This window comes from Harpegnathos saltator, unplaced genomic scaffold, assembly GCF_003227715.2.
Source record: "Harpegnathos saltator strain DR-91 unplaced genomic scaffold, Hsal_v8.6 scaffold639, whole genome shotgun sequence".
In the NCBI taxonomy this organism is placed as follows: Eukaryota; Metazoa; Arthropoda; class Insecta; order Hymenoptera; family Formicidae; genus Harpegnathos; species Harpegnathos saltator.
In genome coordinates this window covers 1,166,558-1,191,851 of record NW_020230470.1, presented here as the reverse complement: position 1 = coordinate 1,191,851, position 25,294 = coordinate 1,166,558, and the positions used below count along the sequence as shown (strand labels likewise).

General features: G+C 32.9%; 1 protein-coding gene across 1 annotated transcript; it reads left to right on the top strand.

Annotated features, from left to right (window-relative positions):
- Positions 1-260: 260 nt before the first annotated feature.
- On the top strand, positions 261-24,895 carry LOC105182544 (fatty acid synthase). Its single transcript, XM_011140048.3, has 19 exons — positions 261-501; positions 611-861; positions 8,473-8,704; positions 8,845-9,263; positions 9,587-9,880; positions 9,952-10,159; positions 10,249-10,409; positions 10,839-11,162; positions 11,241-11,713; positions 12,938-13,242; positions 13,344-13,748; positions 16,072-17,096; positions 19,186-19,427; positions 20,771-21,464; positions 21,554-22,379; positions 23,263-23,741; positions 23,835-24,092; positions 24,170-24,421; positions 24,514-24,895. Exons 1-19 carry the CDS (start codon positions 303-305, stop codon positions 24,607-24,609), a joined length of 7,143 nt encoding a protein of 2,380 aa, XP_011138350.1. The 5' UTR covers positions 261-302; the 3' UTR covers positions 24,610-24,895.
- The last annotated feature ends 399 nt before the right edge of the window (positions 24,896-25,294 follow it).

The following is a 25,294-nucleotide window of genomic DNA, read 5'->3' as shown; positions in this document are numbered from 1 at the left end:
TGCTGAAATGGCTGTGCCAGCTTAATAGATGTATTGATTTCTCCATGTTTAACATACAATAGAATTTATAATAGATCTTTATTCATGATGACGTGATACTTCTCATACATATATTGGAGCAGCATACGTATTTGACGACTAATGTACGGCACTTTGCAGAAGAACTATCAGTTTTATTTCTGCTATTAGTGATTTCTACTATTAATAGTTTCTATTATTAGTGACTTCTCAAATATTTTAAAACATTGTAAAAGTAAAAAGTAACTTAAAAAATTAACATCATAAATATAAAATTGTGAAAAATGTATAACGTTAAACAAACTTTACGTGAAAGAATGAATCGTACCGGGAAAGCAACATTCACCGACGTTGAATTTGACGAAATTGTTATTTCCGGAATGGCCGGTAGATTTCCCGAATCCGATAACATCAAACATCTGGAAGAGAATTTATCTAATAAAGTGGATCTTGGTTCGGATGATTGTCGTCGATGGCCACATGGTGACATTCCACATCTTATTATCGAAAGAAATTCGGTGTATTGCGCCTTAAAGAAATTAACATATTATTTTGCTCGTCATGTGTTATACATGTGTTATGTGTTATACAGAGCATCCAGATATACCAAAACGCATAGGAAAGATCAATAATATCGAGAAATTCGATGCAGAATATTTTGACATCCCTTTCGACGAAGCTCACCTCTTGGATCCTATGAGTAGGTGCCTCTTGGAACATACTTATGAGGCTATCGTCGACGCAGGAGTAAATCCTAAAGATTTACGTGGTACAAAAACTGGAGTTATCGTTGGAACATGTTTCTCCGAGACGGAATGGGTACACGTTTATGAAAAACCGCAGGTATAATACACACGATTTATATCATGATACTTAAAGCATGATATCTAAAGCATTAACCCTTTCGCTTCGTCAATCCAGTCTGCCGAAATGTCGTCACTGAACGGAAGCACGCGCCAGAAATGTGCACAGTGTGCGTGATTTTTGTATATACGTTTTTCTAAGTCTTAAATAACAATTGTGCTTAATAAAATAATCGTTGCTCTAATATAACAAGTATAGTTTACATTTTTAATATGAAAAGACTTATATAAAATTATATTAGTTATTCTAAAAACATTAGACCAATTACAATTTACATATTTTTAGGTATTTATATATTTACAAGACTTTACGATTAAATGTTTAATATAATTAATAATGTAACGCAAATTAGTTAATATATAATTAATTAATATATTAAATCTCTAAAAAACGTATATTAAATATCGTTTCACTGTCAAATGTATTCGATAGATTTTTTGGAATGAAAGAGTAAACGATCGTTTTGATATCTGAAGTATATTACGTAATACGTTTTGATGTCATAACAACAAAGAGTAGTTTTAATATGTGATTAATCCAATATGTCAATAAAATCAACAAAAAATGTTCTGCTGATAACGAAGAATTTATCATCGACTATAAATGGCACTTGTACACATCATATATGGATGCTGGATATATCCGGCGCTCGAAGCGAAAGAGTTAAAGACGTAGGTGTGTGTGTTTATTTCTTATAATACGAAGAAATGATACCACGTGTCCCAAAAGTAACGGACCACCCTAATAACTCTTCAGTATTGAAGTTTCAAGGAAAATGATCTGAATAAAAGGTGTAGGGATTTAAGTAAGCTACCGTATGATGACCTTGACTTTGACCTCAACCTCTATTTTCAAGGTTATTTGAGGGTCAACTTGCGTTTTTTAAATGAGAACCTCTATTTTTTATTATATTTTTTTCTACCAATTAATTTAAACTACCTACTATTTTTTTTCTACCAATTAATTTAAACAACTTTTGTCTAAAAACATTTTTTTATTTGTTTAATATTTTTTTAGATATTTGAGGAAGACTTTGTCAATATTGAACTTACGATATCTCGCTATTTGTCGGAAGAAAAAGTGGTACTAGACTTTTTTACTCTATTTACTCTCAAGAATATATTTTGACAATAGCTGACTTTTGTTAACTTATTGACTTTTGGAAATTTCAAAGTTATCAAATTAACAAAAATTAGGGCACTATTGTAACAATATATTCTTGAGACTAAATAAAGCAAGGAAGTCTAGTACCACTTTTTCTTCTGACAAATAGTTTGCAAGATATCATAAGTTCAATATTGAAAAGGTTATCAAGTCTTCCTCAAATATCTCAAAAAAATTAGGCAAATAAAAAAATGTTTTAAACAAACGCTGTTCGAATTAATCCGTAGAAAAAAGTAGTGTAATAAAAAATGGAGATTCTTATTTAAAAAACACAAGTTGATCTTCAAATGACTTTGAAAATAGAGGTCAAGCTCAAAGTTAAGATCACCGTAAGGTAGCTCACTTAAATCCTTACAACTTTTATTTAGATTATTTTCCTTGAAACTTCAATATTAAAGAGTTATTAGAGTGGTCCGTTACTTTTGAGACACATGGTATGTGAAATAATATTCATGATTCATGATTGGCTGTTTAATTAATCGATTTTTTTAATGAACCAATTTATCGACGAACATCTAAAGGTTTTAGCATTTTAGGGTTATAAAATAAAAGGTAATTCTATAACATATACATGAGATATAAAAGTTAATTAAATTAACGGTGCATAATAGAAATTCCAATAATCATTATATTGTTTCCTAGATATTTAATTGTAAACTTATAATTTACAAATATATGTGTGTAGAAATTCATAATAGAACAAATTTCTCTTAACTTTATATAATATATTATTTGTACATAAAGTAGCAGTAAGTTAAAAAGTTGAGTGGAAAACATTTTATCTTTAACGCGTACATACATTTACAATATTAAAAAATATACCAATTATATACAGGATGTCCTGTTTTAAATCCGCCAGGCAAATATCTCGAAAAATATGGAAGATATGAAAAAATGTTTCAGACAAAAGTTGTATGGTTTCAAGGGGACATAAAATAACTATATTAATTTGTTTACAAATGGCGTCATTTTCGTGATATTCACTGATCATTACTTTTCTTCAATAGAAACCCTAATTTCTTATTACACTATCTTTTTCTACCAATTAATTTGAATAATTTTTGTCTGAAATATTTTTTATTTACTTAATATCTTTTGAGATATTTAAGAAAAACTTGGTAACTTTTTCAATATTTAACTTACGATATCTCGCTAGCTATTTGTCGGAAGAAGAAATAGTACTAGACTTTTTTATTCTATTTAATCTCAAGAATATATTATTACAATGCTCTAACTACAATATTACAGTGCTCTAACTTTTGTTAATTTATCGACTTTTGGAAATTTCAAAATCATCAAATTAACAATGCTCAACATGCTATTGTAACAATATATTCTTGAGACTAAATAGAGTAAAAAAGTCTAGTGCCATTTTCTCTCTCGACAATAAGTTAACGAAATATCGCAAGTTAAATATTGAAAAAGTTACCAAGTTTTCCTTAAATATCTAAAAAAATATTAGGCAAATAAAATAATGGATAATTATTTACATTAACGGACACCTCACGGATCAGCTTGACCTTGACATATGTTATAGAGAATACATTCTTGAATAACTTTTTCTGATAAATTAATCGGCGCTAGTGCTTTATTAAAAAGTTATTAACCAAAAAAGTTTGGTATCTGCGTAAGTTGCAAGTGTGTTAGCACGGCGCTTCACCCTCACCTCACCTGCTTCGCCTGACTCCATTCCCAGTGTTTCTTTTCAATGGTCGCGTTTAGTGGAAAAAACTGCTTTGCTATTTTTCCTTAGCAAACATCTCTGATTGGTACGTTTGTTCGGACCTGCCGACATTTAAAAGAATTCTCCAATCATGAACATTTGCTACTGAGTGGTAGCAGAGCAGTTTTTCCCGCTGAACGTGACCAATCACTTTCGTAAACATACTGCTTGTATTGGTAGTGAAAGAGTAAGTGGGGGAATAGGATGGGGGTGATGGTGGGTTGGGAGTGGGTTGGGGGGAGTGGGGAGCGGGGTGCGCATAGCGCGCCGTGCTAAATGCACTTGCAACTTACGCATATACCAAAATTTTTTTTAATAAGTTTTTAATAAACGGTGACCGCCAGTTAAAACCTTCCAACATTACTTAGAGTGATGATCTATATAACAACTAACTAAAATTTTTGAAATTGGGAGATAGTCTCCATAGGTAAAATCATTCAAATTTCATCAAATTTCCTTACTTTTTTGGTTAATAATTTTTTAATAAAGCACGAGAGTCGATTAATTTATTAGAAAAAGTTACTCAAGAATGTATCCTCTATGACATATGTCAAGGTCAAGCTGATCCGTGAGGTGCCGTTAATGTAAATAATTACCAAAAAATGTTTTAGACAAAAGTTGTTGAAATGAATTGATAGAAAAAGATGATATAATAAAAAATTGGAATTTCCATTTAAGAAAAGTAACGATCAGTGAATATTTCGAAAGTAGCGTTATCTGTAAACAAACTGATATAGTTCTTTTATATCTCCTTTAAAACCATGCAACTTCTGTCTGAAATATTTTTCCGTATCTTCCATATTTTTCGAGATATTTGCCTGGGGGTTTTAAAGTAGGATATCCTGTATTTACTACTAAAGCTACTGATATTTTTTGTTGAAAAATATTTATACCAGACTATAAAAAAATGTATGCAATATACGACAATATCTACCAAACTTGTACCGCCGTGTCCGAGCAGAAGGGACTAAGACATACCGAGAGCGATTTCATTTGTTAATTCTTTGCAAAGTGCACATAACATTGAGTATCAAATACTAAAAATTGCACTTATCAACTACAGCAGAATCCTCTAATAAAGCAAATTTCACATTGTTACGCACTGACAAGGAGAGTGTCACAACTGTCCCTCACCGATTTGAATGGGCTTCGGATATGATGTAGAGCATCAAAAACTAAGGGATATATATATTTTTTATATCGGTTTCGGAGCATGTTTAGGGGGCGAAACCACCCCTTGAAAAAATAGCCGTTATCATTTCTATCAAATATTTTCTAAATTATGAGTCATATGAAAAAAAGTTTCAGACAAAAGTTTTGCAATATTTTATGCTCTTTGCAACCATGTGTTCAGTTTTTTAAAATTTCAAATATTGAACTACTCCCCCCCCCACTCGTTACTCTGGGAAAATTTTTAAGTTTTTGTAAGGACAAAAATTGTAGAGCATTAAATATCAAATCCATCCATATATAATATTAGAAAATGGTATTTAATATTTTGAATAAAACGCAATGAGAAAACTTCATGGTATATGTACCGCTCTGCCCGAGTAGATAGATACTGTAGGTAGATACGCTGTGATATTTCTCTACAATTGCATTATGCTTCACGACTGCTTGTGCATATTTTCTTATACAATCTACAATTAATCGAAATGTTATGATATACAATATTACACGAAATAAAAATGCTTGATGGAAACGTGAACAATAGAATAATTTGCATATATAACAGTAGCAAATGTGTGTGCAGCATCGCTATTTGTACAAAAGCTTCAAATATATATTTTTTTCATTTAATGTGTAAAATTTATGTTCACTACAATCTGAAAGGTATGTCGACTAAGGATAATTAAAATGATTAAAAAATTATTTCATGCAATGCACGTGAAATAATGAAACACATTATCATCAGCCTAATTAGAAAACCTCCTAACTTCAATTTTTGACAAAATTAAGATACTCATTTTGTTCGATTTTGTTCGATCTCGTCGACTTTGATCGAATAAAATGAGTCTCAATTTTGTCAAAAAGTGGAATTAATAGGTTTTCTAATTAGGCCGACGTCATATTACCTCTGCAAGCGTGTAGCGTGACAATACAATATATTTTATTAATTGCTGAATGAAACATAACGAAAGGCTTAACAAAAATTATGGAGTAATAATTTATAGGATAGAGAGGAACAATACAATAAATTATAGAAGAATAACACGTTATTATATATATTTCACAATAGTAATAAACAAATCAATACAGTATTTGCATATAAACGAAAAATAAATGTTACATTTATGGCACATATTCGTTGCAAAGGTGGTGATCATGGAAAAAATGTGTGATACAAAGTGATTTTTTGCACCAAGAGCAAATAATTATGGCAGTTTCGCCTCAAATATCACATTTTATTTTAGAATAATTTTGGAAACAAAACTCAACCGGTGTTTCGAATTCGCCTGGCCTACTCTGTAAATATCCACTTTTAAACCACGCATATTTAAATAAATTGTGAAACCTGGGTGACGAGAATTGATGGTGCGTTAATGACTGTTTTAAAATATTGTTTTTAACATGAAGATCAATTGCAAGGTTTAATAGCATTACAATATCAGAAAGGTGTTTAATACAATTTTTCCATAATCGAAAGCCATATACATCTAATGGTTGTATTTTTGCCGTTTTACCGGCCGAAATGGTTGGGAAAACAATATCTGATGCAAAATCCGATCTAGTTTCCTGAAATACATTGGGACAATGTCCAGTCCATGAATCTAATAATAATACAGATTGTGGCCCGACATTCGGAAAAAAATATTTCTCTCAACCAGGTTTTCATATAATCTGATGTCATTTTACCTGATTTGGAAGCCATTATAAAAATATTAGGAGCATTGAATAAATTTTCATGTACTCGTGGACTGAACGTCCCTGTTGGTTCTTTTAATACAATTAACAGAGGCGACAATAATCTACCATCAGTGGAAATAGTTGGCTGTATGATATAACTCTGCGTGGTTGTTGATACAGATTGCACTACGGATTCTATTTTCTTTGTACCTTTTTGTGCTAAGGTACAACCGGTGTGAAGTCCTAATTGGAAACCACTCTGATATGAATTGTAGATATTTTCCACCCCATATCGATCAATATAATATTTGACATTTGTAATAAATGTATCGCATTTATTTTCTAACTCTGATTTGGATAACAAGGATTTTTTCGTGATAAATTTGGTTATTTTCCTAGACACAATATATGTTTCTTTTTGAATCTTTGTACCCAGCTAAGTGATGCTATGAATCCAGGCATATTTTCCTCTTCTTGTGCTCCATTAGCCCATCGAGCAATGTTAACCCCTTGACTGTGAAGGCAGAAATGTACTAGTCGTGCCATTTTTGTGTTGGAAAAAATGTCGAATTTTCTTTATGATATTTTTATAATAAGGGTTTTTGGAGTCGCTGAATCCAAATTTGATATTAAAATTCCGAAATTCAAAATGGCGGATCCAATAGAGTGGGTCAAAATTATGAAAATAATCGGATATTTATGAAAGTGGGTATCTATATGTTTTTAGGGTCGCTGAATCCGAATCTGATAACAAAATTTCAAAATTCGAAATGGCGGATCGACCATGGTGTGTCAAAATTATGAAAATAATCAGATTTTAATGAAAGTCGGTATTTATGTTTTCGGGATCGCTGAATCCAAATTTGATATAAAAATTTTAAAATTAAAAATGTTGTATTTAAATTTTGAAAATCGGTTTTTCATGATTTTTATTATTTTGATTCGCCATGTTGGATCCGCCATTTTGAATTTCGAAATTTTGATATGAAATTCGGATTCAGCGACCTCAAAAACATATAGATACCCACTTTCATAAAAATCCGATTATTTTTATGATTTTGACTCGCCATGTTGGATCCGCCATTCCGAATTTCGAAATTTTGATATCAAATTCGGATTCAGCGACTCCAAAAACATATAGATACCCACCTGTATGCAAAACACAATAGTTTTACTATTTTTTTTCTTCGATGCGTGTATACAAGTCATCCACACTGGTGGCACGACTTTTTCATGCGGCTATACACGTCATCCACAGTCAAGGGGTTAATATCATAAATAATGATTCCTTTTTCAAGTGCTTCAGCGAAACGGTGTAGTGTATATTCAGAAATTGCTTTTAATTTTTCATTTCTGCTACCACCTGCATTGATATAGTCCTCCCATTGTCGTAATTGTCGAATTGATGTAACTTTTTTGTACCTTCGACTAACTCCTTCAATCGTTCTTGGTCTTATTTTACTGCTCTTCCAGAATTCCACAGCTTTTCTTTTATAGTCACTTGATATTTCTGCTTCAACATCAGTACAAATAACTTCTTCTGGAAGATAATCCTCATCTTCATCATGCTCCAACAAATCAACTCTTTCCGTCTGTGGAATTTCGAAGCTATTTCTCGACGTGCCTTTGATTCTTGCGTTGATTTATATACGCTTCCACGTCATTACTTTCAATTTCCCTACGACGCATACATGATAATGTTTATTCTGCATAAGATTTTTCATCCTTGTTATGGGCGCTGTATAGCTTTCACATACATTAGATACGTATAAAATAATTTTATTTTAAGTATGTATAAACATCTTTTGTCTACACTGTATTCGTCCACATTATAATTTTATAATCTCTATTACAAGGTTGCCGGTTTGGGAGGTTTGGGTTGTAGAAGATGCATGCTGGCAAATCGGATTTCTCACTGGTTAGGTACAACAGGTCCATCTTACATGATGGACGCTGCCTGCAGTTCGTCTATATATATTTTAGAACAAGCATACAGAAATATTCGGTCAGGAATGTGCGACGATATGATCGTTGCTGGTGCAAATCTCTGTCTGAATCCACAAACATCGTTGCAGTACGCGCGACTTGGTATCTTATAATCTTAATTCTATATTATCACCCTTATTGTATATAACACATAAATTATATAATATCAAAATTTGAAAAAATACACTAAAGTGCATTGTCTACAAAAATAATTGCTATTACTTGCTGCATTATAATTTTAGGAGCTTTATCGCCCGATGGATTCTGCAGACCTTTCGACATCCATGCGAAGGGTTATATGCGCAGTGAAGCAATCGCAGTTGTATATTTGCAAAAAGCGAAGAACGCTAAAAGAATTTATGCGTATGTGATTCATTCAAAAACGAATTGTGATGGATTCAAAGAAGAAGGCATTACATACCCATCTTCAGAAACGCAAAGCCTTTTGCTACAACAATTATATAATGAATGCAATGTATCACCGTCTTACGTTACCTACATTGAAGCTCATGGAAGCGGCACGAAAGCTAACGACCCAATAGAAGTCAATGCAATTGAGCAAGTTTTCTGCAAAAATAGACGTAATCCTCTATTAATTGGTTCTGGTAAAAGCAATTTTGGCCACACGGAGCCTGTTAGTGGCTTACTTCAAATTTTTAAGGTATATAATAAAGTAGCAATTAATAATGATATAATAATAATCATTAAGGACTCATATTATCAACGTAAAAAATAGTAAAAAAAAAAATAGTCATTATATGTACTCTATAATCATATATTGCATCAGTTTATACGACAGTTTCTTTGAATTGTTGCATGCTATTAAACAAAAACAATACACTTTTCATTTCCTTTTGCTGTCACAAATTCTATCAGGCCGTACGTAAAGATATTAAAGCGAGCAAGATAATGAAAGAAGCAAGATTTGTTTTAAATCATGAAACAGAAGAAAGATTTTCTCAGATTAGTTCTCTTCTCAATAAGGTGGTGATAGCAATGGAAACTGGCGTAATTCCACCGAACATACATTTCACACAAAAACGGGATGATATTGAAGCATTCAAGAGGGGAACCATACGGGTGGTTAGTACCCCAACATCATGGGAGCCTTCTTTTGTGGGTATAAATTCTTTCGGCTTTGGCGGGTCTAATGCCCATGTTCTATTAGCACCTAATACGAAGCGAAAAATCAATGGTGGTTTGCCAAAGGATGATTTACCTAGGCTCGTAGTTCTATCTGGCCGTACTGAACAAGCAGTTCAGTCGTTCTTGCACGAAGTAAGTACATATTCTATTAGATAAAAAATGTATACCTACGCGAAATGCTACATAATTAAATGGAATTTCAGATCGAAAATCAACCGATAGACGTTGAATACATCCGGCTATTGCACGATCTCTATGCTGACGACATGAAAGGTCACCCCTACAGAGGTTACACAATTGTCGAATCTCAAACATTGGGAAATATAATAAATCAAGTAGAACATTATTCAGAACTAAGAAAACCGATGTGTTTTGTGTTTCCTGGTATTGGATCCCAATGGCTCGGCATGGGTACTATTTCTTTTACTTATTTATTTACAACGTGGACAACATAATTACATCTGTTGCATATTAATAACATTGGATTTATATATGAGCAGGAGAAGCACTAATGCAATTTCCAACATTCTATAAAACTGTAGAAAAATGTGATACAATTTTGAAGGTACATGGTTTCCGCATTATTGATATTTTAACAAAGAGATGCGAATCTACGTTTGACAGTGTATTAAACTCAGTCATCGGCATTACCGTGATGCAGGTAACAATTTTTTTCAAAAAACACAAATAATAAATGTCAATATCACGAAAGTGTAGCACACCTCACGTATTTCACGAATTTCGAGCAAAACTAAACTAAACTAAACTAAAATGTGATTAATATAGTCGGTATCCACTCGGCAATGTTGAAACATTACTGATATATTGAAGAAATATTGCAAAATATTGATTGCCGAATTCGGTAATGACACCTTTTTTAGACTGACTTGGTTCCTACAACGCAAAATGAATGAAGTTTGTAAGGAGATGTAAAAATAACTTGTAATGTGTTCCGGTTTACTTGATACGTTTTTTGACATAACTCTTTACTTAATGTCTAACATAATAAATCTTAAAGCGGTGATGGTATTGTTTTCTGCAAATGTTACTTGAGGTTTACAGGAAATAATTCTTTTGTTTCTTTCTCTAGCTTGGATTAATCAACCTCATGATGTCGGCAAATATCGTACCAGATTATGTTATCGGTTATTCCATCGGTGAACTCTCTTGCGGATATGTAACTGGCGACTTCACGATCGAACAAGTGATTTTATCTGCTTATTACATAGGATTGGTGTTGGAGGAAATAAAAGTAATGCACAATTCTCGGGTGGATATCGGGCCTGGTAATGCAAATGCAAAGGACATATGTCCAAATGATATGAAAATCGTTGCAACATGCAACTGCTGCCGAAACATTAACAGCAGTATTGAGCCAACGGAATCAATGAGAGCATTTGCTCAAGCATTAGAGGTATTTTGATTTTTATTTGAATACAGTTTGCCTCGTAGAATGTATTAAATAAATAATATTGTATATTTAACTACGCAGATTAACGAAATCTTTTATAAGGATACTTGCAATAATATTTCCCTCCACAATTGCTGTCTTATTTTCGCGAGAACCAGGATTTTGGCTTACCTGTATCGAACAATACCGCAAAGGATAATGCACAGTCATAAATGGCGCGGATTAATCCACGATACAGATTCCTCTTACGCAGAATATTTTGCTGATAATTTAATAAAGCCTGTGATTTTTGAAGAGATTGCAAAATTAATTCCGGAAAATGCAGTGGTCGTGGAAATTGTACGGGATGAAAGTTTGGAAAGTGTCTCGAAACAATTACTTGGTATTACGAATATCGCATTATCCCACCATGATAGCGAAAATGATATCAAAATATTTTTGCAAGGACTTGGCAAAATATATAATTGTGGCTTCCAGCCACAATTGGCCAATTTGTATCCGACTGTAGAATTACCTGTTAGTCGTAGTACACGGATGATTTCGCCATCAATTAAGTGAGTAAATTATACTATCTAAAAGTTCTTTAATTTACATACAATACATACAGGGTGTTAGAAAAGTCTGGAAATGGTCAAATATCTCGAAAACGAAATGTTTCTGAGGAAAATGTTTGCAACCAGGTTGCAAAGTTGTAGGGTTTTAAAAGTTCTATTGAATGATCACATCCGTTTGACCTCGAGTAGAGGGGTCAAGGCGAAGTCAAAGTCAAAGTGATTTTTTTAAATAGAATACCCCATTTTTTATCACACAGTGTTAAAGATGACAACGAGATGTTTCCAAAACGCTACTTGATAATCTATTTTTGTTGAGAATCGTCTGAGTTATGAGCTTTAGAATTTACGGTGCCGCCAGCATTAGTATTATCTAGGATGTACTGCGTGGAGGTTGATTTTTGGAAATTTCAAAATCATCAAATTAACAAAACTCAGGGCGCTATTCTAACAATATATTCTTGAGACTAAACAAAACAAGAAAGTCTAGTACCTCTCTTTTTCCGACAAATAATTAGCGAGATATCGTAAGTTAAATATTGGAAAGGTTATCAAGTTTTCCTTAAATATCTCAAAAAATATTAGACAAATAAAAAAATGTTTTGAACAAAAGTTATTCAAATTAACTAGTAGAAAAACAGTGTAATAAAAAATAAGGGTTCCCATTTAGAAAACGCAAGTTGACTTTCAAATGACCTTGAAAATAGAGGTCAAGGTCAAAGTCAAGATCATAATAAGGTAGCTCATTTAAATCCCTACAACTTTTATTCAGATCATTTTCCTTGAAACTTCAATACTGAAGAGTTATTTGGGATGGGACATTAAAATGGGACATCCTGTATATGTACATACATGATATAAGTCATTACTGTATATGTAAATACATGCGTAGTACTCTTACTGTATATAAAACGCGGAAATGAACTGAAAACGATAAACTATTACGATCTGCGTGTATTATATATGGGTCAAAAAGTTTTCGTTGTTGTTAGAATTTTTGAAAAACATAAAAAGCAAAAGAGCGCGTAAGATTTCATGATTAATCAATCATTGCGTTAAGCGGAGAAAATCGCTCAGTGAACGATTAGTGACTATTGGTCCTTACTGTTAGATCCTTAAATTCAGACCAATAACGTTGACGAATTATTCAACAGTTGCTTAACCGTTGAGTGTCGTGAACGCACCCAATGTGTAGCCACATATCTTTTACGTCATATTGTTCATTAGGTGGAAGCATTCCGAAACCTGGCATGTATCTTGGTACACATTGGAGAAACAAGTCACTTCAGGGCAAATAGTAAACTATATTTCATTACTAAATGAAGATTATAAATACATGGATGGTCACGTAATAGACGGTAGGAATCTGATACCAGCTACAGGATATATTGTTCTCATTTGGAAACTGATTGGAATGATAAAGATGCAACTGTACAACGACATACCCGTCATATTTGAAAACATTAGATTCCTTGAAACAACATTTCTCTCGAGTCAGGCAACTGCGAAGTTAACGTTAACGGTACAAAAAGGTATGTCAGGCTTGCTGAACAAAAGTCGTTTTTGGATTTTTCATAATAGAAATTTATGACAGACATCAGATATATTCGTTTATAAATATCTGTTTCTGCAGATAGTGGGGAGTTTGAAATAATAGAAGGGGATAACGTTATAGTTACTGGCAGTGTGCGCGTTTCTTCAGACCCTGACAAGGAAAGAACGCCGATTGATTACTTACAAAGGAACAATGTCGAGGAAGAAGAAATGATGAAGACGAAAGACATCTACAAAGAACTCCGATTACGCGGATATCAATACTCCGGTTTATTTTGCAGTTTGAAAAGCTTATCGATTACAAGGAATCAGGGACACATAGCATGGATGGATAATTGGACAGTATTCTTGGATAATATGATGCAAATAGGGATGCTCGAAACATGTACAAGAAATCTTCGTATTATTACCGGAATACAAAAATTGGTGATTGATCCAAAGCTTCACGCGCAGTACGTAAAAAATACTACGACTGAGAATAAAGGTAGGTTGGTCGAAAAACACAAATATAAATTTTTGATGCTTTAGGTTTCCGCGATACAGAGGAACACTTAATTTGATTTTCGAATTCGTATTACGTCCGATTTGAATTGCTTCCGACATTTTGTAAATTAATCAAAGGTAGACGGTGCAAACGCGGTAATCAAATTAAATCAAATAAATGCAAATTTTATTTGACGTCAATCTTGTAATTTCTTAAGGGTACATTTGCCTTTGCAGCGCTCAGAAATAGAAGGCTTTTCCGGAATTTTTTTTTCTTAAACTGTAAACCCTAATATTTAATTTATATAAGCTTGTTCTCCTAACATTTTACTACATTTATGATTTTCAAAAGAAAAATTTATTGAAAAACGCGCCTGTAAAATTGCTTGTCGCGAGTCGCCTCAGAAAAGTTTTCTCTTGTTGGCGACCATCCTAACTCGTCTCCGTATCGGAAACAAAAAACTAAAGTGATACATAATCTTCACACATGTGGCTATGGTATGAACTAAAATAAAGCGAAAAAAAAATTAGAAGTTAAAAAAATATCGTTCCAAAAAATTGTTACGTCCTGCGGACTCCGCGTATTCTAAATTCTTTTTATGAGTAAAGCGAATTAATTTTATATTACTCACTATACGTTCAAATGTTCATACTTAACGAACATGTTTCCGCGACTCTTCGAGCACGGTGGGACGTCACACACCGATTTCTCTTTCTTTTTCTGTCTTTAATCGCCGAGTTTCTCTATTTCTGTCAGAAAGATTCGCTGAGTTATTTTAGCCAGACGTTTTCCCTTCCAAATATCTTTTAATAACTTCCTTCTTCGGAACAATAATTTTCTATCCGTTTTCGAGATATCGTGGTCGCCAGATGAAAAAAATGTTGTTTCGAGTAAAACGCGTTTAAAGATTTAAATGCAGTGAACCATAAAAGTTTAAAATACTTAGAATTGTTTGATGCTAATTAACTATTTCAGGGTCATATAACAAACCTTCCTGTTCTTCATAAGAAGTTTATAGTGCCACTTCTTGGTTTTTTGTGCCATTCGAACTTTTTTGGTTGCTTGAGCAGACGCTCTCTCAGCCAGTGTTCAACCGTTAGCTATTGCGATATTCGGCAAATAATTTTGCTTGCGATCCAATCGTGATACTCATTACTATCAGTGTTTTAAAAATCATTGTTTAATAATTTTTTATCCATTTCTTATTGCGCTACACTGTAAGAAGGAATGTGTTAAATTTAACATATTTCATGTGTCTCAAATCATCCATTCTCATTTATGTGTTAATTTAACATACAGCAAATATGTTAAAAAGTAACACGCATAATATGTAAAAAATTAACACAAAAATTTAACATTCGAATGCCGTCAGGAATTACAGTTTGTGTTAAATTGACATACAATGAATGTTACTTCAATATTTGGGAAAAGTAATGATCTATGATTTGATGAAATGAAAATGTTAGATTAACATAATCTATGTGTTAAAAATCCAATTCTTATATAATATAACACATGATAACTGTTATAATGAGGAAATTAACACATTTTAGGTGTTGACTTTAACATATAAAATATGTCAGAGCAAGAATTCATGGATTTACATATAAATTGTTATTTTAACATTTGAAAACAGTTAATCTTAATTTAACATAAGAAAGTCTAAGTAGCACAACAACGATATGTTAAATTAACACACGACTGTGTAAAAACTTTAACACAAAACTTTCTACACACACAAAATTTTAACAAAAGTACGAAACATTTTTAACTGTGTATACACGTTTTTCCGAAACAAAAATCGAAGGAGCACTGAACACGCAACATGTTAACTGAATTCAACGATCGTTTTTGACCTCTTACACACATAAATACAAATATATATACAAATACAGATAGGATAGTATAGCATCATACTATCCTATTTACATCTAAAGACCTTTTTAAACCCATCTGATTCGATTCAGTTTGAAAAGAAGGGTGCTACGCGCTACCCACCTCTCTACCTGCACTGTGTCACATAACGGTCTGTAACTTTCAAAATTATTCGTGTTTTAACATAATATTTTAAGAATACATTTTTAAGGCCTCTATCTTCCGAAATAAGTAAAAACAATCGATCTTTTTGACAACCGACAATGTACCTTCAAGAACTTATTTTTCCAAATGTATTCGTAATTAATTCTTCGTGATTAACATTTAAATTAAAACTCTCATTTTCTCAATAGAAAAAGCAACAAATATGGTATATCTACATAGTATATCTATATAGTATATAGTATATAATATAGTATAATCTACATAATATATTTTAATATTCTAGAACTCGCAGTGCGCACGTACAAATATTTAGATACGGTAATATCCGGTGGTGTAGAAATTCGCGGCGTGAGAACCACTTTTATAACTCGTCAAAAGCCAACGCAGAATCCTATTCTCGAGAAACACATATTCGTAGCTCATCGTGACGGAGCTGAGGTTTCTTTTGAAGATGGAATAATCATGTCGACACATCTCGTACTCGAACATATCTGTACGACGAAAGTAGACACAATCGAATTGCTTGAAGACGGTGACGAAATGATAATACAAGAATTAGCCTCGCCGCTGTTCGTTTCCACTTTGACGAATTCACCACTGATTCATTTCAATATTACTTTGGTAAACAGAACTAATCGTTTCGATGACACTACCCTTTGTTCCGAAGTCACAGTTTCACGCTCGAAAAATTTGTTAACGGAAGACAGTGCGATATTAGTCACAGGATGTAATTTGTTAACGAAAGATAAAAGCAAGACTTTAAAAGAAATTCTGCCGGCATTAAAGGCTGATGGGTTTTTATTGACGCGAGGACTGCCCCTCACGAAAGAGGAAGTGGCTTACGCTGAAATCAACAATCTAGCGGTAGTGCTTGAGAAGTACACAAAGAATGAACATATGACACTCTTGAGAAAAAGAGGCCAGCCACCGAGTAAAATGGAAGTAATTTATGTGAATAATTACGAATTCTCTTGGCTGGAACATTTCAAATCGATTCTGAAAGCAGAGAACGAGTTGACCAACGATAAGAGGATAATTTTAGTTGGAGAAAAGGATGCAGAGTGTGGTTTATTAGGTCTGCTTAACTGTTTGAGAAAAGAACAGGGTGGTGAGCTAATTAGAGGAGTGTTCATCCAGGATGAAAATGCACCGATATTCTCACTTCACAATCACTTCTATGCGGAGCAACTTCAGATGGATCTCGTTGTAAATGTTTTGCGCCCGGGAAAAATATGGGGATCGTACAGGCATTTTCCATTGACCCCTCTGAAATCCAAGCTCGTGCATCATGCTTACGTCAATCAAATGGTATGGCTAACATATAAAATATAATATGACAAAATATAAGAATTACTATCGAATAGAACGAGATGCCTGATCAAACAAACTTATAATTTTATATAATTTATATGCGGTTTCTTGTATTTATATGGCCATGTATACAGAGTCTGCCAAAAGTTCCGGAACGGCTAATTATTTCAAAAAATAATGATGTTTAAAACAATATTTGAAGTAAAAGTTGTAGGGCTTAAAAGAAGCTATCAGATATTGATAATTGTTTGACCTTGAAATGACCTTGAAAAAACGTTATCAAGGTCGACATAAAAATCTTAAATGGAAACTCCAATTTTTTATTACACCGTCTTTTTCCACCAATTAATTTGAACTTTTATCTGAAACATTTTTTTATATGCCTAATATTTTTTGAGATATTTAAGAATAACTTGGTAATTTGATCTCAAGAATATATTGGTACAATAATGCTCTATTTTTTGTTAATTTATCGATCTTTCGAAATTTCAAAATCATCAAATTAACAAAAGTCAGGGCGCTGTTGTAATTATATATTCTTGAAACTATGGTTGTGTTCCAAAATTCACTGCCAGTACTGAAAATACATAGTTTGTGTCACGTATATTATAGATTTTCAGTGCTGGCAGTGAATATCGGAACATGGCGCAAGTAGAATAGAAAAGTCTAGTACCATTTTTTTATCCCGACAAACAGTTAGCGAGATATCGTAAGTTAAATATTGAAAAAGTTACCAAGTTATCCTTAAATATCACAAAAAATATTAGGCAAATAAAAAAATGTTTCAGATAAAAGTTCAAATTAATTGGTGGAAAAAGACGGTGTAATAAAAAATTGGAGTTTCCATTTAAGATTTTTATGTCGACCTTGATAACGTTTTTCAAGGTCGTTCCAAGGTCAAACAATTATCAATATCTGATAGCTTCTTTTAAGCCCTACAACTTTTGTTTCAAACATTGTTTTAAACAATCATTATTTTTTGAAATAATTAGCCGTTCCGGAACTTTTGGCAGACCCTGTATAATTATATGAAATTATACAAAGTGTTTCAGATCACCAATCCAACCCTTCTAAAATGAAGGAAAATGGTTTTATTCAGTTGTGATACTTTGGTACTGACTGGAAATTAGTTATACATACCTCCAGTAATCTTGAAATGATATTGATTGTGTAATAAAAATGTGTTTTACGCGGCTGCTACAAAGCGACGTAAGCCATGCCTGCTAATCGTATGCAAATTCCAACAAGTGGATAAGTAAATATAATTCGATAAATTACTTACCCCGATCACCACATCTTACTGTGATTATTATTTATGGGGAAAAATAAAAACTTTGGTATACTGTGAAAGTCCGATTACAAATGAAAATATGATTTATAGATTAATTGAAGCAATTCGATCCGTAGGTGGTAATGAAATTCTTCAGGCGACTAATTCCTTCCAAAACAGAGTAGATGCTTGCATCGCACAGAACGGTACTTAGTTCGAACATTTATATTGAATAAACTCACCTAGAAACGCAATAAAAGTTTATTTTTTCATCACAGATTTAATATAATTTCAAAGTCATTGAAGGCATTTAAAAAAAATGTAATAAATCTTTTTTATTTTATGGTACATAATCCGAATATGCAATAAAATATTCTGTGTTTTATTTAAAAAATGTAACTTCCGGTCTGTATAGCCAATTTCCGGTCAGTACCGAAAGTTGCCAATATCACCATTAGGAAGAACATATCCAACTTAGTCATAAAAATTTTCAGGATTTTCATTAAAAACCATTTCCTTTTATTTGAAGAAGGGTGGATGTGTGATTTGAAATATCCTGTATATGTTCACACTTTGCGAAAATGAAAATGCTATTAAATGAAAGTAGCAGTTATTTTAATTCTATCTGTATAAAAACATTTTTTCAGGATGATATAATTACGTATATTTATATATTGTATAATTACATATAGAAGCAAAATTTATATATTATCATATATACCGCTTTTCCTAAGAAAATTTTAAAAATCTAAAAAAATTGTTTCATAGATTATTTATGAATCATAGATATTTACACAAAAAATATAACATTTTTAGGTGCGTGGTGACTTGACTTCGTTTCGTTGGATGGAAGGTCCACTTGTTTTAAATTATCAACACGGAAACTTCGTTAATATAATTTACGCTTCCCTTAACTTTAAAGATATAATGATAGCAAGCAATAAAATCAACTCCCAGGACTTATTACCATGTAGACGGTCAGAAGACTGTATGATAGGTTTTGAATACGCCGGTATAGATAATACTGGACAGAGAATAATGGGACTTTACGAAAATAGGTTTGTATGTTACTATTGTGTCATGTTCCTGAGTAAAATAGAAAACTATGATGCCATAACTTCGGAATGATGGGTATGTGAAGTTAGCAACCCAACTTTAGTTCTTGATAGTTCTGATTAGAGTTTTAGCTTCCTTTTGAAAAGTATAAGATTTCTTTTATATTAATAAAAAGAGTTCCGGCGATTAACAGTACTAAAATAGCAATTAAAAAATGGGGTGCTAACTTCACACTCAACTTCAAGATCAAATAGTTCTGAGTAGCTCATTCGATGTTTTTTGACGAGTATAAGAGTTCCTGATAGATAAAAAGATATTCTGATTTTTTTCCAAAAAATTAAAAATTTCGAAAAATTGAACATCAAGCTCGAATAGTTCTGAATGGTCTATCTGATTTCTTTCGATGAGTTCTAGAGTTCCTGATATAAGAAAAAAATTAAATTCACAGAATTGTTTGAAAAATAATGACTAGTAGTATTACCGTAACAGACGTTTGACGTCAAATAATTTTTTAATTACTGGTCGGATCGCTTCCGACCATTATAATTTCTTTTAGAACTTTTAGAATGCTATCCAAAACTGCCCTCAGAATTTCTAAGAACTCTCAAAAAAAATTTCACTCAGGACAGCCAAATTTCGCTTGCCGGATCTTTAAGATGGAATAAGTTTTAAACGGTAGGTCGGATCGCTTTCGACCGTTTAATTTCTTTTAGAACTCTTAGAATGTTATCTAAAACTGCCCTCAGAACTTCTGAGAACTCTGAAAAAAATTTCGCTCAGTACTTAGTTAAAGATCCGGCGAGCGAAATTTGGAACTTAGAACTCTAGAACTTATCGAAAGAAATCAGATAGACCATTCAGAACTATTCGAGCTTGATGTTCAATTTTTCGGAATTTTTAATTTTTTGGAAAAAAGAATATCTTTTTATCTATCAGGAACTCTAGTACTCGTCAAAAGACATCGAATGAGCTACTCAGAACTATTTAAACTCAGAACTATTTGATCTTAAAGTTGGGTGTGAAATTACGGCCCCATTTTTTAATTGTTATTTTAGTATTGTTAATCGCCGGAACTCTTTTTATTAATATAAAAGAACTCTTATATTCTTCAAAAGGAAGCCAGAACTCTAATCAGAACTATCGAGAACTAATGTTAGGTTGCTAACTTCACATACCCCGGAATGATAGAGAAATTCTTGAATTATGAAAACATGAGATTTTATAGTCATTTTTTCATCATTTTGACGTTATTGTGATTTCCTGTATTTTTTATTCTGTTTACTCTGTTTTACACCACTACTTCGATAGAAATAAATTTAAAATATTAATATATTCCTTTATTCAGATGCATATCAAACAGACAAATAGTGGATAAGTATCTATCCTGGAAAATTCCGGACAAATGGACCCTTGAGGATGCGGCGACGGTTCCGTGTGCATATACCACATGTTATTACGCATTATATCGCAAGGGAAAGTTAAAGAAAGGCGATAAAGTACTGATTCATTCGGGCTCTGGTGCTGTAGGCCAAGCTGCGATCCGTCTTGCGCTTCACGAAGGTTGTGAAGTATTCACCACAGTTGGTAATTTAGAAAAACGAAGTTTCATAAGAAACGCTTTCCCGTCCATCCCGGAAGAGCATATTGGACGTTCGCGCGACACTAGCTTCGAGCAAATGATATACCAACAAACAAATGGTCGTGGCGTGGATGTTGTATTAAATTCTTTAGCCGAGGACAAACTCCAGGCGTCTATACGTTGCCTTGCAAGAGGCGGGTGTTTCTTGGAAATCGGAAAGTTTGATATGATGGTCAATAATACTCTGAATATGTCATTCTTTTCCAAAGGGATTAAATTTTACGGTATATTGTTAGAGAACGTCCTTTGCAATGATAATGAAGAGAAACGTCACTTAAACACGTTACTAACTATCGGTCTCGATAACGGAGTCGTTAAGCCAATTGTTAGAAAAGTTTTTCAAAAGGATGTAGTAGAAAGGGCCTTTAGATACATGTCAACTGGAAAACATATCGGAAAAGTGAGTAATTTCATTTACTATTAACAAACATGTATAAAACAAAGTACAAAAAAATATAGTGGTTGATTGGTTTTATTTCACATGTTTAGATAATTATAAAAGTACAGGAAGAAGAAGAATCTATAAGCACACCTATTCTTGCCCTGCCACGTTACTATTGTTTACCGAATAAGTCATACATTATCCTAGGAGGATTGGGTGGTTTCGGGTTCGAACTCGCCGGTTGGTTAGTCACTCGGGGTGCAAACAATCTCGTTCTAATCTCACGCACTGGGATAAAGAATGGGTACCAGCGTATGAAAATTGGACAATGGGAATCCTACGGAGTGAAAATATTAATCTCGAATATTGATGTATCAGATGTCAAAGAATGCGAACACATATTGAGAACAACAGAAGAGCTGGCGCCAATAGACGCCATATTCAATCTTGCAGTAGTACTAAACGATAAAATTTATCAGAACCATACGATAGAGTCGTTCCAGATACCATTCAAAGCGAAAGTTGGAGCCACGAAGAACTTGGACCAGTTGTCCAGACAAATATGTCCTCAACTTCGACACTTTGTCGTCTTCTCTTCCGAAACGTGCGGTAGAGGAAATATTGGACAGAGTAATTACGCAATGGCAAATTCTATCATGGAAAGGATCTGCGAGAGGAGATCGCAGAAAGGATTACACGGATTGGCCATTCAGTGGGGCGCATTCGATGATATCGGGGTTTTGATCGACATATCGGACATGAAAGAAAAATATACTGGCGGTACAGTACAACAGAACATAAATTCCTGTATAGAGAAGTTAGAGGAATTTCTATTGCAAGAACAGCCTATAGTGGCAAGTATGGTTCTGGATAAGAAGAATTCGAAAAAAGTTAGCACGATCAGTGTTGTCGATGCTGTAGCCAACATTATGGGTAATTAAATAATATTATAATTACATAATATTAAATACTGTTTTGCGAAAGAAATATGCAAATATTTAATTGGATATCTATCTACCTTTTTTAAAAGATGTAGTAAAATTAGATAAGAAAAGCTATATATGAAATTAGGAGTGAGACAGAGAGAGAGAGAGAGAGAGAGATCGTGTTTCTGACTTGTAAATATCTCGCACGTTTGATTAATTATCTTTCCCTATATTATTATCGCATAATCTGCTCATCAATTTTAGTCGATTTTTACTTGTGCTTTATCAGATTTAGATAATATTCTGTTATGTTTTTAGTTTGTAAATATTAGATTATATGTTTAGCATGTCTTTTTAAAAATTTCGGATGCTTTTATTTTTATTACGGTTTATAATAATCAAAAATTGCAATTGCAATTACAATTATCTATAATGTCTTTGGAATATTAAATTGCACCTTGCAATGTTGCAAAGTTCGTACAATGTAACTGGAAGTTTCGAAGCTCTATGAGAAAGCCTTTCTTTTTTTTTTGGTCACGCAGGGGAAATCCTCATGGATACCCCCGCCCTTTTGGGGAGGGCGGGGGTTATGTCGGACTTCTACCGACTAAAACTCCTGCGTGGTGCCTACCATTCGGACCGTGGTGGAGGGAGTCAGGGGAGCTACGCCTGCATTCCCTTCCCGACACCCCGGCGCTATCTATAAGAAAGTCATGTAGTATTTCAATAGGATTTGAATATATTTATATCATATTCTTTTCTTATCGGATTATGTTGAAAAAAGATTAGAGCTTATTGATTCCGGCTATGGTTATCTAGCACTGCTACAAACGCAACTTCATTTGGTTGACAATATTTCGGCTCAGAGCACTGAAATTTTATATGTCAAGGTTTTAAAAATGTGAAGGCTATTTCTGGTCACATACGCCTGCCTGAACTTGGAATGGATTCGTTGATGGCCGTGGAAATTAAACAGACCTTGGAAAACAATTTTGGAATCTATCTTACTGCTCAGGGTATTCGTAATCTCAATTTTGCCAAGCTCTCTGAGATGTGTAATCAAGAAGCACGGGATGAGAAATTGCCTTCTAATAATCTGTCGGATGTAAACGATTTGCCTGGCATAAATACACTTATTCGTGTAATGGATAAAGGTTACTCGAACCCTGACATTTGTATGGACCTTCCGACAAAAAGCAATAAACCCGAAAGAGACATATTTTTGTTGCCGGGAATCGATGGTTGCGGAAATATTTTCAACATGCTGGCATCCAAAATAGAAGGTTCTGCAATGTGCTTACAATATGGAACGTATCATATTGGCAACAATTATTACACAATAACCGAGATCACCAATTGTGTTTTAAAAGTATGACTCCTTTATTTTATTATATCTGCATGCAGTAAAGGACTAATAGTGGAACTACATTTCCTTGTTTCATCGTTTTCCTTATGTTTTCAGCATATATTGAACAAAATCAAGTTGAAAAGGAACTTTGTAATAGTTGCGTATTCGTATGGAGCATTAATAGGGATCGAATTAACAAAGAAGTTGGAAGAAATGAACATTCGAGGCCAATTAGTGCTCATTGATGGCGCACCTATGCAGATAAAAGCATTGATGAATCAATATATACCTTATACTACGATAGACGAATTTCATAATAATGTTCTCCTTATTGTAATGAATTTATTAAATCTTGCCGTCAGTGAAAGAAAGGTATTTATTATTATATGTGTTTTAATTTTAAACATAGAATTTCTATACGAAAGTTAAATAATCTAATTATTCTGCAGCTTCTCATGGAATTAAATAAAGGCACTAACTGGGATGACAAGTTGAATATATTTCTAAGTTATTCTCCTCAATTACATAAGAATATATCGATCGATCATGTAAAAGTTTTATGTACAACAATTTGCAATCGCATTCGTGCTTTCTACGAATACGATATCACACAAGTACCAAAAATTATGTCACCTATTACATTTCTGAAGCCAACTGAACAATCGGTGTGTTTAACTGAGGAAAATTATGGTCTACATAAGGTAATTTTTTTTCTATATAAAGACGTTTCTTAAGACGTAAACACAGCATATGTGAAGAAAAAGACACAATTAACTATTAAATTAATTTTTAGATTACTAAAGGAGATGTAGAAGTGCGTTCTATCGAAGGTAATCACATTACGATGCTGGATAGCGATAAAGTTGCAGCTGCGATCAATGGTCAATAGATAGAATATGGTCAAGTGTAGTGGACGATAAAATAATTTCTATTAAAAATATTTGCTCGAGGAAAACAAATCAGTCCCATAGAAATATCAAAATAATATCATTTCGTCATCATATTTTATGATGTAATAATTCCAATAACAAAATGACTCCATACAACACATCGAAATTGCAATAACATAATGTTTTCTTGTAAGATTACAATATTGTAGATATATCGTGAAATGTTATTCTCCAATTATGGTAACAGAAAAATATTCGTCTTTAGGAATATTGCAATGCAATTTTACGGCTATATTGGCATAAAATATATACTTAGTGATAAATATCAATATAATATATATCGATATAATAGCTTTAACTTACTAAAGTAAGACATTTTAAAATATACGGATTGTTTATGAGAAATTTTAGAATAGTATAACTATTGTAATCATACTGTAACAAATTCTGTGTTTTAACAAATTAAATAAATTACACAAACTATAGTTTGATCGTTTGATCAACAATAGAAAGGAACTAGTATTTGATTTTTTTATGTCATTGCATTTTTTTACTTTAAACATATTTTCTTGCGTGGTTCTAATTCCGTAACGTCACATCCTATTCTGTACAGAAATATTGCAACACAAACATTACACAGTGACATTGTAATATCACATGGAAATTATGAAATATCTCCGCAAA